This window comes from Diceros bicornis, chromosome 20, assembly GCF_020826845.1.
Source record: "Diceros bicornis minor isolate mBicDic1 chromosome 20, mDicBic1.mat.cur, whole genome shotgun sequence".
Taxonomy (NCBI): Eukaryota; Metazoa; Chordata; class Mammalia; order Perissodactyla; family Rhinocerotidae; genus Diceros; species Diceros bicornis.
The window spans coordinates 53,818,164-53,835,554 of NC_080759.1; the positions used below are offsets into that span (position 1 = coordinate 53,818,164).

The 17,391-nt window shown below is 44.8% G+C and overlaps 1 protein-coding gene across 1 annotated transcript; it reads right to left on the bottom strand.

Moving 5' to 3' along the window:
• Positions 1 to 2,845: 2,845 nt before the first annotated feature.
• CCT5 (chaperonin containing TCP1 subunit 5) lies at positions 2,846 to 17,325 on the bottom strand. The gene is made up of 11 exons (XM_058564352.1): positions 17,171 to 17,325; positions 14,356 to 14,416; positions 13,707 to 13,871; positions 11,624 to 11,822; positions 9,570 to 9,762; positions 9,340 to 9,489; positions 6,892 to 7,011; positions 6,037 to 6,222; positions 5,281 to 5,418; positions 4,597 to 4,777; positions 2,846 to 3,208 (listed from the first exon to the last, which is right to left on the bottom strand). The coding sequence occupies exons 1-11, from the start codon at positions 17,273 to 17,275 to the stop codon at positions 3,081 to 3,083; spliced, it is 1,626 nt and encodes a 541-aa protein (XP_058420335.1). The 5' UTR covers positions 17,276 to 17,325; the 3' UTR covers positions 2,846 to 3,080.
• Between the last annotated feature and the right edge of the window lie 66 nt (positions 17,326 to 17,391).

The following is a 17,391-nucleotide window of genomic DNA, read 5'->3' on the forward strand; positions in this document are numbered from 1 at the left end:
ACAGTGCATGATCTGAGGTCAGCTTAGAGATTATCCAGGATAGGAAATACCGGAAGAGAAGCAGAGCTGTGGGAAAGAGAGTTTGGTGGTTTGGTCCAGTCTGGAATCTCAGGCTTTCTTGGGCCTCCAGCTTCCAGAACTGTGAGAAATGTCAGTTGCCTGAGCCAGTCTATGGTATTTTTGTTACAGAAGCCTGACCTGAGACAGTTGTTCTACTTAAGTGACAGGCTCACTACTCATTTTTGAGGAAATATCTGTCATCTCCAAGTCTGAGTAACCAGCCTGTCCTTTCTTTAGAATAAAAATGGTGCTCCATAAGAGGGCCTAGTTCAGCTGAGACAACCGCCATACTTATTACACACTTATTTTGTCACAGAATATTACAAAGCTGTGTACTCCAGAGCCGAGATCTGATGATCTAGTAATTTGTATTACTCCATCAAGGCCATCCTTCAGTGAAAATGGTCATTTTTTTTAGTGTGTGGTGGTGAAGAACACGATTATGGTACAGTTTGGTGCCCCTGTCCTGATTCATGTTAAAATGACAGTTTTACCCATCGCTCCTTTTGCACCATCAGGGCAACTGTCAACACAGTGAAAAAGGCAAAGAAGCTTAGTGTGAAACTACCACTGACCTCACGGCCCCCTGAAAGGACCCCAGAGAGTCTGCAGACCCCACTTTGGAAACCACTGCTACTATCTATCTAAACCATTAACAACAGCACTTACGACACAAATGTATATGACACCTTCACCACTGCTGTCGTGGTCTCCCCTTTCCCTGACCTTCAACGTTTTCTAAGTAGCCCTTTGTCTTTGGTTCCCTCTCTTCTGATGCCTCAGATGACCCCCAGCTTGTAAGCTCCCTGCAAGAAGCACCTAAAATGGAGAAACACTTCCACATGCTTACAAATAATTTATTGTTTAAGAGCCACCCCCCCCCCCTCCCTGACCCCACACTCTCGATCCTCTAGTGGAGCTGTTTCACCAAGAGCAGAGGAGAAAGGCACAAGGATTAGGCAGTTCAGTCACATCAGACCAGCCTCTCTGCCCTTCCAGAGGTATTTGTACTTTTAAGTGGTTGCTTAGAATTAAAGACCAGGCCATTTAACAAACACCAACTAAATCCAGCAAATGGAGGAATCAGGAGCCAACAGGACAACGTGGGGTCCCGTGTGGGAACCTGGCCTTAGGGTCAAGCGCCTCAAGTTGCTCTTGCTACACACAGGATGAGGGGGCGGGTCCCTCAAGTACAAGGCGTGTAAAACTTGACAAGTGATTTGGAACTTCAAGATAAATAGTTTCTCTCAACCACAGAAAACGCCAGGGACATTGGTGAGGTTCACTTTCAGAGAGGAGGAGTGGTTCCAGGGTCTTCTCATACAACCAAGAACCCCTTTAGGGGAGACTCTGGTGCAAAGCAGGCTGCTGCATGCTCTTTGCAGGCTGGAAGTGGCCTTTGTAAACGAGCCCACCCATGGTACTGTGTCAAAATATTTACCTAAGTGGGTCTATGTCTGACTGGACTCTACACTTGGCACAGATGCCTTCTCATGCTATACCCAGAATGCAGTAGTGTAGGTTATGATGGTGCTATATCACAAGCCATTTGATGATGAGATGTGCACTAGCCTGTATGTTCAGTAGGTTTTAAGCTTTCAACACTCAACTGTGTAGTTCCACAAACATATAAAATTAGGAAGAATGATATTAGCACTTGTTCCCAAATCCACAGGATATTTGTTGAGGGAAACAACACATTAATGTAGAGAGGAACCACAACGACCCAACAGTTAAGACTGGTCATTGTCCATGTTCACAGGAAAAGGCAACCCTGAAACTTATCTCTTAAGTCAATTCAGACAGAAGAACCACCACTTCCTGATTCTACAGCCTCTGATTGGTCCTGTCAGAAATCCTCCGCCTGGTGGCACATAAGTAACTAGATCATCATGATGGCCTAAGAGACATTCCTTTAGGACATCTAGAGAACCACACACAAGCAAATGGGGGCAAAAAGCATGGGGATGAGAGGGACTGTGGAGTCGACTGTCAGGGTTTGACCCGGCTTCACTACTTACTGGCCAGGAAATGCTGGCAAATAATCAAAACTCGCCTGTAAGAAGTGAATGGTAAGAAATCTATCTCCTTCACAGGGTGGTGGGAACTGAGACAACCCAGGTAGTTCTCAGAACAAGGCCTGGCCCAGGGTAAGGGCTACACTGACAGCTGGTATTATTTCAGCAGGTCAAATTAATTCAATACCAGTCTACCCAAAAATGGTATCCCAAGGCATTTCCTCTCACTCGATCTATTCTCTCTTGAACTTTCTACAATCCACTCTAACCTCTGCTTGTTTTGTCCCTCTGGTAAGAAAACCCCAACTGGGTTCTGAAATGCCTGTGTCTGCAGGTGGTGTGGCAGTCTGCCCACTCTGGCCTTCTCTGCACACAAGCTGGCTTATGTTCAGGGTGGGGCCGGGACCAGAATAAAGCAGAGGAGACTACGTGAAGACAAAGGCTAGTCTCATAAGCACTGTAATAATATTCCAGGCTATGTTGGTATAACCTACCAACACTTAAGACATCCCATAATTTTGCAGCAGAAATAATCCTATGATGGGGTCTCCACAATTAAAGGATCCACCATTAGATAGGTGCATCACTTAAATACATGTAATAGGATCAAGCCCATATTCCTCACACTGTTAAAATAAATCTTGAGAACTCAACATTCAAGCTGTTAGAATAGTCCCTACAGCTTATTAAAAAAGGAAAAACAAACTGCAGCATTTGATTACTACTACAATGAACGTTTCTTAAACTTGAAGAGCAGAAGATAAAGGTTGTTTCAAGAGGTCCCTTTAATATAACGAATACAAAAGCTTATGAGACAGTATCCCTACAATTCCACGTCTCTGAACAAGTGACACTATGGTTACCAAGCAGCTATTTTTATCACAGCATCTACAGTGTCTGAAAAAGGACATAAGAATAAATAACTGTAGATGCATCACAAGACACCATTTATTTAATCCCAGTAGTGGATCTTACTACTATATTTTATTCTAAATTTTTTCTTTATTCTTCAGATTCTCCAGGCTTTCGGATGTCATCAATCTTCAAAATCATTCTAACCATTTGTGTTGCGAGAGATATCTGTTGCTTTTTGCCAATCAAGGTTTCTATGACATGTTGCTGCTTCATATCTGAAAAATACAAATAAATTGATTATCCTAAAATGGCTTACACATTCAACATTAATAACTTGCTTCAATGTATGGAATCACAGAACTTAAGAAATACAAGTTTTGGGGGCTGGCTCGGTGGCGCAAGCGGTTAAGTGCGCACGTTCCGCTGCGGCGGCCTGGGGTTCGCCGGTTCGGATCCCGGGTGCGTACAGACGCACCGCTTGTTAAGCCATGCTGTGGCGGCGTCCCATATAAAATAGAGGAAGATGGGCATGGATGTTAGCCCAGGGCCAGTCTTCCTCAGCAAAAAAAAAAAAAAAAAAAAAAAAAAAAAAAAAAAAAAAAAAAGAGGAGGATTGGCATTGGATGTTAGCTCAGGGCTGGTCCTCCTCACAAAAAAAAAAAAAAAAAAAAAAAAAAAAAAAAAAAAAGAAATACAAGTTTTGAAGCTAACAGTCCCAGTTACATTTTCAGAAAAATATAATTTCATTACTTCCAAGGACATTCTGGAATTTGAACCTGGTTACCAGAGGGCTGTGGGGTGACAAGGAGACCTCTCTTCAAATACAAGCTAAGCTGCTAAGCGACCAGGTGCACGGCGAAACCTTTCAGTGACATCTCATTCCACAAAGTACCCAAAACCGTAACTCAGTAAACCTGAAATAAGTGAAATCTGACTGTACCTGAAACGTAAAATAATTCCAAGAAAGATCTAAAAATAGTAAATTTTTCACAACCACGCATTCCAGTTAAAAATCCTTGGGCTGTGAACACGAAAAGCAGAATGCACCTACACCTCCAAATAAAAACACGAACTGTCCAAGGTTCCGGGATCCGGACTGATGGGAGAACCCCAGACACGGCCCAACTGAGGCAAACGTCACTGGGACCACCGTTTCAACAAGCTAAGATATACGTAACACCTTCTCAGCAGATGAACTACACAAGTGGCTACAGAAGTCACAGTACATCACACTTATAAAGCACCCCATAATTTATGGGGTATAATCACAGAATAAGCTGTGAACTAAAAGTCAGTTTCAGAGCTGTTTTATGACATCCAGAACCCACTCTGACAGACATTTGTGTAAAAAAAAAAGTGAGACAGGAATTATTATCTAAAACTAGAGATTTAAAATGGAAGTCATCTTTGGTAAAAATACCACACTGTGGTTTAGTGCTATTAATACTACTTCTTTGTTGTTAGGACTAGCAGTCTAACCAACTCCTAAGGTAATCAAATTGAACATTCTAAAATTTAGGACTTGAATACCTAAAGTGAGTTAAAATATTTAAAAAAATATGATAACCTCATAGTAAACATGATATACTGTACAGCCATACAGTATAAAATGACTCAATTTAAATCAAACCACAACTCCACACACAGTCACAGAGCTCCTCACCATTTGTACCCTTGTGCAAACAGTCAATTCCAAGAGCAGGGTTCATCTCCTTCACTTGTCTGGCTCGAACTTCGGTCATAGTCTGGATGGGATTCATGCCACTGTTTTCAGAAAGGGCCATGGGGATGACTTCCAACGCATCGGCAAAGGCCCTCATGGCGTATTGCTCCAAGGTTGGGCACTGGAGGGTACAGGGTTATGGTTAAGCGTGCTTGGCAAAAGAAAAACCCAGAAGCAATTTGGAAACACAATTAAATCACACACATGGAAAAGCTAACTCATGAAGAATTCTAACAGGCTGCCTTGATTATCTATCAGAATATTGACATGCCATTACAGAATAAGGATGGAAAAGGTATACATGTGAGAAGTCTGAGAACAAATCAGCCCTTATTGCCTTAGTTATGATATTTACTTGGTTTTGAATTTCAAATAATGTTAAAAGACTGCAGCGAGTTATCATCATCAAGGCTAGATGGTTGAAAAAGGCTGAGAAATGCTGGTTTATGGTAACCCACAATCGAATACGTGGGCATGAGAGTTAACTGAGATCAAACGCCTGTCACATACAGCTCTCGATGCTCTTCACTTCGGGCACCATCCAGTTCTGCTCAGAGCACCGCTGCCTCACACGCACACAGTTCAGAACGTCTCAGCCTCTAACATGGCCCCCGTGTATTTTACCTTGTCTGCCTCTTGGCTGACCGCCAGAGCACAAGCTATTTCAGCAGCACCACCTCCGTATACCACTCGATTGTCACGGATGAGGTTCCGGATGACACACAGGGCATCGTGGAGGGATCGTTTTGCTTCCTCGATGATCTAGGGAAAACAGTTTTGCCTAAATTGATGTGATCATGATCTGTCCATTTTACAGCCAAATATCTGGCACCTCTGGTTTACTCTAAGTGCTTGCTGGGCACTGGAAATACCCTGACCCCCATTCAAGCCACCTTGGCCAAAAATACATGGAGAGGGCATGCCAGAACATTTGTCATCAGATGGTTTCTATCTTTATCCTACCTTTTCTCCCTAGATCGTAGTTTACAAAAAATGAAACAGGCAGAGGCAGTCAAGGACTCATCCCAAGACACACGACCAAGCAAAGGGTCAAACAAAACAAAACTGAGAGAGCAAACCTCACAGTGCGCCTCGTGTATGACGACGCACTAAAAACCCACCCTTGGAGCACGGAGAGATTGTCAGTGGCTGTTTACTCGGGTTCCCCACTTCTACCCAAGGGATCAAGGAGAGGCGAGTATACCTTGTAGAACTGACAATGGAACATGGTCTCCACTAATTTTACAACAATTACATCACTGTTTAAGAAAAATGACACTGTTTTTCACACGGTAACTGTCTCAGTTAAGTATATCATGGACAAAGCCAAACCACGTGCCAGAATGAGAAAAGACGTAGCACAAGTAACCGAGCTCTCACCATCTTATTTCCTCCTCTGATGAAGATGGTTACAGCTCTGGAGTTCTTACACTGCTCGATGACCAGCATTTTGTCCTTGGTTGTCCCAAACGAGATCTCTTTTACAAGACCAGCAAAGCCCAGTTTCTCAGCTGTGAGCTCCGAGAACCGCGGGACGATCCGCCCTCCCGTCGCAATGGCAATCAACTAAGTGGGGTGGGTCAGGGAAGAAGGAAGACAATGGTGGTGTACAGTGAACTTTCAAAACTAGACCACAAATGAGCTAAACTTGATCTATGACCACCTTGTTCATGAGAACTGCTGCCCCATCCTGGCCAAAAAATTTCAAGTTCAACCTAGAAAGCCTTGTTAAATGAACAATGTTCTGAAGAGCTGGGTGTCTTGGTCTGGCTCCAGTGCCGCCTGGCTCCATCACCCTGCGCACGTCCCTAGAGCTCTTGACCTCGACTGTGGCCCTGAATCGGAGCTCTGCACAGCCCTCCCTCTCTCTGTACACAGGGCTGCAGTGAGGACCAACGAGGCCATGTGTGCCTGGGGTACAGACCACGTCTGGGAGGGCTATTGGTATTCAGCTGACATAGAAGTTCCTGCCTCAGAGAGCCAATGAGAGTGCTAAATGAGATGACATACGGAAACCACGTGCTGTGCAACACCAGAAATACACAGCACTATTATCAAAAACAACAAAAAGAGATTCTAGCACTTTCCTCTCTCCCGGCTCATCCTCCTCTAATCCAGGGAGCCGTGGCACGATGTGGTTATTTAAGGGAAGTACTACCAAAGCAGCCCCCAAAGAGAAATGCCTTGTAAGCTCAATCCCCATGTTCAGCAGTCTCTTCACACAGAGCTTCCTACCTCGATTTCAGGTCCTCCTACCCACCGGACTGCAGGCAAGTTATTCTGAAGAAGTAAGTGATTTGCTTCATCATCAAAGCCCCACTGGCAAATAGCTAGGTTAGCGCCAGTTTCTTTAATCTGGGAAAAGAAATGCCACAATCGTGTTAATAACAAGTAAGTATTCTTTGTGCTCCAATGTTTGAAAAAAGATCGAAAAAGGTGAGATGCATAGTTGGCATGAAAATAAACGAAGCACAGTGAGGAGAAGGAAGAAAACGTACAAGTGTCTACCCTGTCAGTCCCAAGTTCTAAACAATGAACATGTATCAATGGGAATCACCTCGTTTTTTAAACCATGCTTTAAAAATTACTAATTCACACCAAACCCCACTGTTACAGAGAAACGAAACAAAACACGTCTCACCATGGCTAGGCACCCCGCTCCCGGGAAACAGGTTAACAGCTCTGTCCAGTCACAAATACTCAAGAAGCACTTTCATCTGTGTGTGTGTGGGGATGTGTGTGTGCGTAACAAAAATTGAATCTTAAGATACACATTTCCCTGCAACTTTTCTTACTTGAGTGGACTATCCTCTGTGGATCAAAATACAGAGTAATTCAGAGGCCAAAAGAAGTGATCCTGCTCCTAGTGAGAAGCACCGTCCCAACCATTGCAAATGGCTACGACTTGTCCCCAAAGGCGGCGATGATCAGAACTGACGGTCCATCCCTCCCTCGGCAATCACCTGTGATAACTGTGCCATGCCCCTCAACCGCTACTTACTTCTGTCTCCATGCAAGCCTCCCAGATCATCCCCCACCCTGGCTCTCTACCTCTCTTCCTGCCCCGACCCTCTGGAACTCAGTCCATTAACAGCAGACTCTTTCTTGCCATGTTTCCATTACATTCTGGCTGTGAACAAACTCTGGCTGTCTCCTGAAAACCAACCTGTCCCAGCACTCCTCCTCAGATGGCTATTTTTTCTCCCACGTGCTCAAAATAGGAAAGGGGTCCTTCTAGCTCCTCAAAGCCACCCACAACATTCCTTCCTGGGTCACTCCTTCTCGTTCTTCGAAGTGTGGGCATCTAGCCCCATGACCATTCCTGTTACCATTCCTGCAACCCGCACATCTACCAACACGATCCATCCAACACCCCTGGCCTCTTAGTTGCTGTCATCTCTCCTCCAGTGCACCTCAGCCAGCATTTCCATGGCCCCCCTGCAGCCCAGATAAGAGGCTTTTATTTACAAACTCCTGCCAGTGTGCTCCAACCCCTCAGCCTTGCTGTTCCCTGCACACACCAACCACGTTCCTGCTCAGGGCCTTTGTACATGTTGCCCACTCCTACCTCGCCTCGGCCTGGAATGCTCCTCACCCAGAAATGCTGCCTTCTCACCTCACTTAGGTCTCTGGCCACACGTTGTCTCCTCAGAGAGGCCTTCTCTGACCAGTGTCTGTAACAGAGCCCCTGCCTACTTTCCCTAGTCTGCACCTCACCAGCAAGAGCTCTGCTTCGCTCACTGCTGTATCCCCAGGGACTCCAACAGAGCCTGATAGACAGTAGGCACAAGGAACTGCATCACGAAGCAATCAATGAATTCAACTACTCCCCTAAATACAGACATCGAAACATCCGTGTTCTTGTATCCTCAGGTACTCGTGCTTTAAAATCCCAAGGACAGAGTCCCAAAGAACTGCACAGAGAGCATACACACATAAAACGTTAATAGCCAGAGGAGAAGAGCTAAGGTGTTTATAAAATAACACTCTGACTTGTTTAAGCAAAGAACTGGGATTATCGTGACTGCATTCTGGTTCACTTCCAGTTACTCAGTAACTCTTTTGCCTAAAAGTTATATTTAGAGGTCTCAAATATGCGGTAAGCCATATTAAAATCGTCCAGACCCACCAGCTTAGATGTGTCCAGGAGAGCACATATGTAAAACTGAAAGCACAGCTCAAGGCAACTGAGTCAGTTCTTTCAGGCACTCAGACACATTCCCATTTTAAGACAAAATCCAGACTTCTTTCCTTCATATGCCTCTGTCATTTGATTCTTTCTCACCGTGAACGTGTATTATTTTTTAATTTAAAAGTGAAGAGCACCGGCCCCGTGGCTTAGCCGTTAAGTGCGTGCGCTCTGCTGCTGGCGTCCCGGGTTTGGATCCCGGGCACGCACCGACACACCGCTTCTCCGGCCGTGCTGAGGCCGCGTCCCACATACATCAATTAGAAGGATGTGAAGCTATGACATACAACTATCTACTGGGGCTTTGGGGGGGGAAAAAAATAAATAAATAAAATCTAAAAGTAAAGAAAAAAGACCTACACTGTTAATATGTTATTTACAGCCACATAACAAGGTATCCAGATAGGCAGGTGAGTGCCACACGTGTTTATTATTTTCAGCTAACTGTGTCCTTTCAGAGTTTAAATTCCACTACAAGCTGCGGTATGACTTACTTGCTGAATCATCTCTTCAAACTTCTCCTTTTCGTATTTCTGAAGGGCTTTAAAATCCTCTACAGAAGTCACATCCAGCTTATGCTTCGTCTTTGGTTTCGGTGGTTCAAATGGACATGTGAGAATTGCAATCTTAGCATCTTCTACTTGCTATGGGGAGAAAGAGGAACATTTCAATTGGTGGATTGAGGGGTTAGATCAGTCTGAGGCTGTGAAAGGCAGTGACTTACTTTTGGCATCTGTGGATGACTGAAATCCTTGTCCACAATCACGCCCTTAATCAGTTTAGTGTCCTCCAACCTGCCGCCCACTTTGCCCTCCACTTTGATGAGCTCAAAATCGACGTCTCTGCGCTGCATGTCTGCCACGGTGAGGACAGCATTCACAGCTATCTCCGCCATCTGCCGGTGACAGCTGTTAACCCTGAGGAAAACACATGAAATGAACCTTTCACATCCATTTAACAATTACTGCAACCAAAGCAGAACACACAATGTGCTGTGGGAACTCCAACACAAGATAACATTCTGTAACCACAAGGTATTTATAAAACTAATGACGTCTTGAGTCCCTAGGAGGGAACACCATCACAACCTGTACTTTCACTGGTCTGGGGCAGGGATTCTTAACCTGGGAACAATGGGCCCAAAGGGAACCATAAACTGCAATGGGAAAAAAATTACACCTTTCTTTCCACTAACTCTAACTGAAATGTACTACTTTCTTCCATTATTAATATACACAAGAGACCAACGATGTATGGCAAGAACCAAGATTTTTAAGATTCTGCTACTAAGAATACTTTTAATATTTTACAAGTCCTAAACAGAATGGGAAAGATATGAAACCATCCAGGAGAAGCCAATCTTATCTAAATGAGGCACAGCACTCACTGAGAAGAGAAAGGACTCGACAGGGCACCCTACCCTCACAGGAATTTCCACTACGTCAATTACAGATGGGGGATGTTATCTTTTTCGGAAAGTTTTGAAACATTTGAATAGACTGCTCAGAAAATTTACTTCTGATTCTGGAAAAGCCACTGAGGAAATCTCATACTTGAAATATAATGTCTGACATCTTAAGTCATCTAGAAAAGATAACCATGGAACTAAAAATGTTGTTTGTGTCCTAAATAGGCGATTTACAATGTTCTGCTTTATGTTGAACATATTTGGCTATTGTCAACCGATTTGAGTATTTTCTATAATAAAGACCTGTACATAACTTGAGTTTTATAAAGACTTGCAAATAGAGCAGAATCAACTTATAAAGCAATAATAAAATAAGATTTGTGCATTTCAAGGAAGGGTAATGCCTTCCTTCTATGAGGAAAGTAGTGCTCTACTTGTCATAGAGACCACTCCAGGGTAGGCAGCCTTGTCCAGGAGCCAGGCTCAGCTAAGACATGAGGATAGCTGGCATTGCTGATGGTGTCCCTGCTCTAGCACAGTGCTGGGTGGACGTCTTTCCCCTCAGGAGAGAAGGCACCAGAGACAGACATTTTTGTTGCACTCTCCTGACCTCTGTGAGTCGAGACCACACCTTCCTTTCGTTAAAACTGTCACACAAATTAAAACATTTCTCGCACTAATACTGATTTAAAAAAAGTGTAATAAAGCACCTTACACTGAATTTTTATGCTACATTATGGCCATAAGTCTTTTTAAAAAGCATCCATAAGTTTCTATTATTGTTCAAGATAAGAAGGCCACTTGGCTGAGGTTGCTTTGAGTTTCTGGGAGGCAAGAATAGCCTCTTGTGCCCCAAAGATGTGGCAGCAGGCCTGGCAAATATGAAGTATTACGTAAACGCTGAAAACACCCAATGTAAGTCAATTTTACGACTGTCCCTCTTTACTAAATTAATATTCAGGACCAGAAATTTGCTTGTTGAATGAATGAAAAGTGGAAGCTCCCCCCAAATCGTTTCCTAGCAAAGAAATGGTTATAAAGTGTTATGAAAATCAACATATTCCCCAAGCAGGGCCTTGTCTGGTTGATTTCTAATGCAGCCCATCCTGCTAAATTAAAGGACTATATATTTTACAAATATTGTTGAGAGGGTTTAATACCCAAGCCTGGAAATTCACCTTCCAATTGAAACAAGAGATGGCAAGTGTCTAAAACTACTTTACAAACAAAGCAAAACCAAAATAAAACCAGACAGAAACCCATCAAGTCAATATGAGGCCACCCGTGATCATTTCGTGTTGCCTTTAGGAACAAGCAAACAAGCTTTGCCTCCTCCACAAGTACGAATTGTAACTGTCCTGTAAACCTACACTTTGGAGCCGAGCGTGGTTTTGGCAGTCTGGATCAGGGGCTCGGTGTCCTTCACGTCAACAAGGACTCTGTCGCTGATCTTGTCCAGGTGCTCGATGGCAATGCGGGCGGCCTGCTCATAGCCGTCGGCGATCCTGATCGGGTGAATGCCACGGTCCAGCAACTGCTCGGCTTCTTCCAACAGGGCACCAGCCAGGACTGCGGAAAAGACAGTCCACAACCGGTTCATGCAAATGCTTAAACTTGTATAATCAGTACAAATTAGATGCTACCCTGGAACTATGAAGGTTCCAGAATTAAGCTGGAAGTATCTGAGAGGATGAGCCCATCGAACCTATTTTCAAAAAGGGAGCTTCTTGGGCCGGCCTGGTGGCGCAAGCGGTTAAGTGCACGTGCTCCACTGCGGCGGTCCAGGTTTCACCGGTTTGGATTCCTGGCACTCAATGCTTGTCCCTTGTCAAGCCATGCTGTGGCGGCGTCCCATATAAAGTGGAGGAAAAGGGGCATGGATGTTAGCCCAGGGCCAGTCTTCCTCAGCAAAAAAAAAAAAAAAAAAGGGGAGGATTGGCAGATGTTCGCACAGGGCTGATCTTCCTCAACAACAACAACAAAAAAGGGAGCTTCTTGTTTTGGCTCTAGCAAAGGTCAAACAGGTCTCTTCCTATAGATGGAGGATCAACTCTCAGTGATATGAAGACTATAACTAAAGAATATATGGTAAAAAGAACATTTTTACAAGAGGGAAAAATCTGTTCTGTTTCCTGAACCAAAGACGCCTATGCAGTGCAACGCATGCTGGTGATAAGAGAATCTAAAAATTTATTATTTAGGGCTGGCCCCGTGGCTTAGTGGTTAAGTGTGTGCACTCCGTTGCTGGCGGCCTGGATCCCGGGCGCGCACCAACGCACCACTTCTCCGGCCATGCTGAGGCCACGTGCCCCATACAGCAACTAGAAGGATGCGCAGCTATGACATACAACTATCTGCTGGGGCTTTGGGGGAAAAATAAATGAATAAAATTATATTAAAAAAAATTATTATTTATACCCCTCCAACAACCTCCCCCTCCACACTCATTTTAGTGCCACAAAGATGATGAGTCCTATTTGTTTTCATACTGCTGCAGTCCAAGCACATCTACAACAGTACCTGGCACCCAATAAATATTTGTTGAATACATGAATTCAAATTTCATCTGCAGAAAGTAACACTAAAGGTAACATCTCTTCAATCTTCCTCAACTTTTTAAACATTTTAAACATTCAGAAAAAATGCAAGAACAGTAAAATGAACACTTGTTTACTTATTAAGAACATTTTGCCACATTTGTTTTCTCCACGTATGTATGCACCTTTTCCATTCAACTGAGAATCAGTTGCAGAAATCATGTCACCCCTAAATATCTTAGCGTGCAGCTCCCAAGTACAAAGGCATTCTCCTACATCACTGCACTATGACCGTCACACAACGTTAAGGAACTTTAACATTGACAGTATACTATTCTGTAATACATGATCCACAAATCAAATTCCCCCACTGTCCCAACCATCCTTTACAGCTTAAAACACCCAATCAAGTTTTACACATTACAGCTCCTTGTCATCTCTCTTTAGCTCCTTTAATCTAGAATAGTTGCCTAACTCTACCCCACTGCCCTTCTGTTCTTTCATGACACTGATAGTTTTGAAGAGTCTGGGCCGCTTGTTTTTTTTTTTTTTTTTTTTTTTGTGAGGAGATCAGCCCTATGCTAACATCCGCCAATCCTCCTCTTTTTTTGCTGAGGAAGACGGCCCTGGGCTAACATCTGTGCTCATCTTCCTCCACTTTATATGGGACGCCGCCACAGCATGGCTTGCCAAGCAGTGCGTCGGTGCGCGCCCGGGATCTGAACCAGCGAACCCCGGGCCGCCGCAGCGGAGCGCGCGCACTGGGCCGCTTGTTTTTTAGCGTGTCCTTCAACCTGGATTTCTCCGACTGTCTCCTCTTCATCTGATTCAGAGAAAACATTCTCGGCAGACACGTTAGCCCTGTGATTCTAAATAACATCTCTTAAATGAGAAAAGATATTTTGCCTTTTCTTACCAACCACTCCTGTGGTTCCATCTCCAATTTCGTCATCCTGTGATTTGGACAGTTCAACCATCAGCTTGGCAATCTGATGATCGACATCCATCATGCTTAAAATGGTGGCACCATCATTCGTTACAGTCACATCACCATCCTTATCCACCATCATTTTATCAAGCCCTAAAAAGACAGTAATGTTTAGAATGACTTTAAGCAAAAAAAAAAAAAAAAAAAAGGCAACCTATACCAAAAACTATAAAATTATAAAGTTAGATTTATTGATGCAGTTCCTATCTAGGAATTTATCATAAAAATTCAACATACATAAAGGAATATTTGCATGAAGACATTTTTAGATTGGCTAATATAAAGCAAAACACTGGGAACAATCTAAAACGCCTAAAACCAGAGAAATGACAAATGTAATATTAATCACAAAAGACAACAGTTATGATTTGGAACATGCTTATAAAATGATGTTAAGTGGAAAAAACATCTGACCTAAAACTGGACAAACATTATGATTATAACCATGTTTAAAGTCTGGAATACACGGAAAAAGTTTGGTTTATTAGGGGATTAGCATGTCCCCTGCACTGTTACATACTGACTATTTTATGATTTAAAACTTTTGTTAAAACAACACAGAATGAGAGACTCTTACCATTTGGTCCAAGTGATGTTCTCATTGTATTGGCTACAGCCTTTGCTGCCATTATATGAGACTAAATCAAGCAGACAGAAAAAACAAATATTCAAGTACATATAATTTTAATAGTTAAATGCATACAGCTGATGATTATAAAAAACACTCATGACATAGTTCCTGTTCTCTAGAATCAATACATCTATGAGGCAGGTTCTCCTACCGCCCACCTTACAGCCAAGAGCAGGGGCAGTCTGACCTGACAGGCCTTGTAGGACTTTGCAAGGCTAACATCACGTGAGGAGTCCAGCTGTACACACGCAGCACCTGGAACTGTCACACTACGGTTTACTGCAGAGACGCACTCTTCTCTCAAACGGTCAAGCCAACGCAGAACCCATATACCTTAGAGTCACCCTTGCCTGTCAGCTGCCAAGGTTATCAACACGGAAAGTATTGGAAGCTTGAAAGCATCCTTTTCTGTTCCCACACATAATTATACCCGTTTTTCCTCCAAATGTCGTTTCCTTTCTTTCTATTCTTGCCATCACCAACCTAAACCCAGATCCACAGCATCCTACAGAATTCAAGGGTCTCTTATCTCACCTCCCATCCTTCAAATTCATCCTACATCCAGCTAAGCCACCCATTTTTCTCAAGGGTGTTGCTTACTAGTCCCAAACCTTAAACAACTCCCCAGCGCCTCAACACTCAAGTCCAAAAGCTTCAGCTCTGTCTTCAATGCCCTCTGCAATCTGAGACCTAGCTCCCTTCCAGCGAGGATGGTCTATTCTTGTTTCCGGAACATGTCCTCTGATCCCTGAGGTAGTGATGCACAGAAGGCCCTGTCCCCACCAAAATCCTGACCAACTTTCAAAGCAGTTCAAATGCACATGTTCTGTGAAGCTGTCCCTGGTTACTCACCTGGCAGGTGACAAAAGACAGAGTTCATTGGCTCTGTGAAAATACTGGTAATCCTCAAAATATACTTGGATTGATATGTCTGTATAATGGAATTTTTAAGAGGTAATAATCAGAGGGAAGTGGTTCTTAACCAGGGGCAATTTTGGCCCCTGGGAGACATTTTTGGTTGTCATGACTGGCGAGGGAGGTACTACTGGCACAGAGTGGGCAGAGGCCAGGGATGCTGCTAAACATCCTACACAGGACAGAGCCCCACAACAAAGAAGGATCTGGCCCCAAATGTTAGTAGTGCCAAGGTTGAGGCCCTGCTCTAGACCACTGGCTTTGGAGTCAGACAGAGGGGGGCTTCAATCATGGCCCTGCGACTTGAAGCAATTGCTTAACTGCTCTGAGGCCGTTTCCAATACAGCGCAACAATACCTAACTCACAGTGTGGGGATACCATGAAATAACGTACGGAAAGCGGTTAACACAGTGGCTAATGCAAAATAACCTGCAGCTTCCAGGGTACTATTATATTGGATGTTACTTTCTGTGCTGTTCGCTTTAAGTGAAAAATAGACCTGAACATGTAATAATACCAGCGGCCTGAGCGCCCACCATCATTCAAGCACTGTGTGGTCACTCCTTAAACTAGCCTCATTTAATTCTCATCCTCAGCTTGACAGAGGTGCACACTCTCACTGAGAAAGGAGGTTCAGAGAGGTTGTGTAACTTGTTCTCAAACAACCAGCCTGTGGGAGAACTGTACTGTTTCTTAATTTAAGTAAAGCACTAAGACCCTAAACGAACAGAGACACCTCAGACCCAGTGACAAGGCCTATCCACACCAACATCACGGATTCTTCCACTTTATAACAAACCCTAAAGAAGTCAGTGCCCTCTCAAAGCGTCCCTTCCTCCGTGTTTCCCGTCAGCGTCTGTTCAGATGACCCTTCCTCACCTGGACTCCTGCTATGCTGCATTTAACGCCTCTGGTCTTCCTTTTTTCCTCCAGCCCACCCCACATGCTACTTCCTAACGTACAGCTTCACTCAAATTACGATTATGCTCAAAACTCTCTCAACGGCTCCCCTCCTTCCCATGGAACAACATCTTGACTGTGGGGCATTCAAGAGCTTCCACTCTGGGGAACTACTGTAACTTAAAGTAGACTACGCTCCACCTAAACCAGACCGCTCTTTCGCCCTACAACGCGCCGCCCCGTTTTCCTGCCCGGGTCTTCGCTTTTACTGTTTCCTCCCCCAGAACCCTGGCTCTCTCCCATTCAACACATCACTCCACCCTTGATCAGAAGCCGGCCTCTACCCAGTCTGGAGGACACCCTCCAACTTTATCTGCATCCTCTCCCATAACCGCGATTCTAATCACACGCTGCCCGGTATGACGCTTACTGGTGTCCATTTTTCCTTCTTGCGCTAGTCCTTTCTTCCTTAAGGATGTCTATTTTTTATTTTTACGACAGGCATCCAGGAATACGCCACACATAAAGGTGCTCAAACCAGACGTACTTGGTAAATGACTACGCCTTTGGGAGGTGACAAAGATGATGAGGCTCCGTTTCTCTTAGGGCTGTTGCAGGGACACTCAGGGAAGGTCAGGAGGCAGAGCCTGCACCGGCCAGGCGACCTGAGACTACCTTCTCTGCACCCTGCTGACGACAACACTGCTGGGCCGGGGAACCGAGGAACTGAAGCCGCCCCACCGGCTCTGAACGGTGCCTGCGGCTCCACCCTACCGCCAACTCGGGGCTAAAGGCTTATCCGCCGGCCTCCCCGAGCTCAAGGAGCGGGGCTCCCCCGGCCTTCCCGGGAGCACATGGCAGACCCGCTCCCAGGCCCGCGCAGGCGCAGAGCCCGGGTTCGGCCGCCTCCCCTCTCCCAGCGCCAGTGTGTCCCGGTCCCGTTACCTTGAGGGCCTCAAGTCCCATAAGACGAGACTTGCGGTCCTGATCCTTGATGATGAGGAAGGGGCGCCCATATTCATCGAAGGCGAGGGTCCCCACGGACGCCATGGCGCAGCAGCAGCGGCTACCTTTCCGCAACCGGCTAGGACCACTCCGAACGGAGAACGCACCCTCCTCTCGCGGGAGCGCGGCACAGTTCGCGCACGCGCAGTACAGGCCGCGTG

Bases quoted from the DNA above. Each gene is read 5' to 3' on its own strand.
- CCT5 (XM_058564352.1), bottom strand. From the start codon at position 17,275: ATGGCGTCCGTGGGGACCCTCGCCTTCGATGAATATGGGCGCCCCTTC. The intron at 7,012-9,339 runs GTAAGTCATACC...TTCTTTTCCCAG, and splicing joins TTGAAGAGATGATTCAGCAA to ATTAAAGAAACTGGCGCTAA. The intron at 4,778-5,280 runs GTAAAATACACG...TGTACCCTCCAG, and splicing joins TCAGCCAAGAGGCAGACAAG to TGCCCAACCTTGGAGCAATA.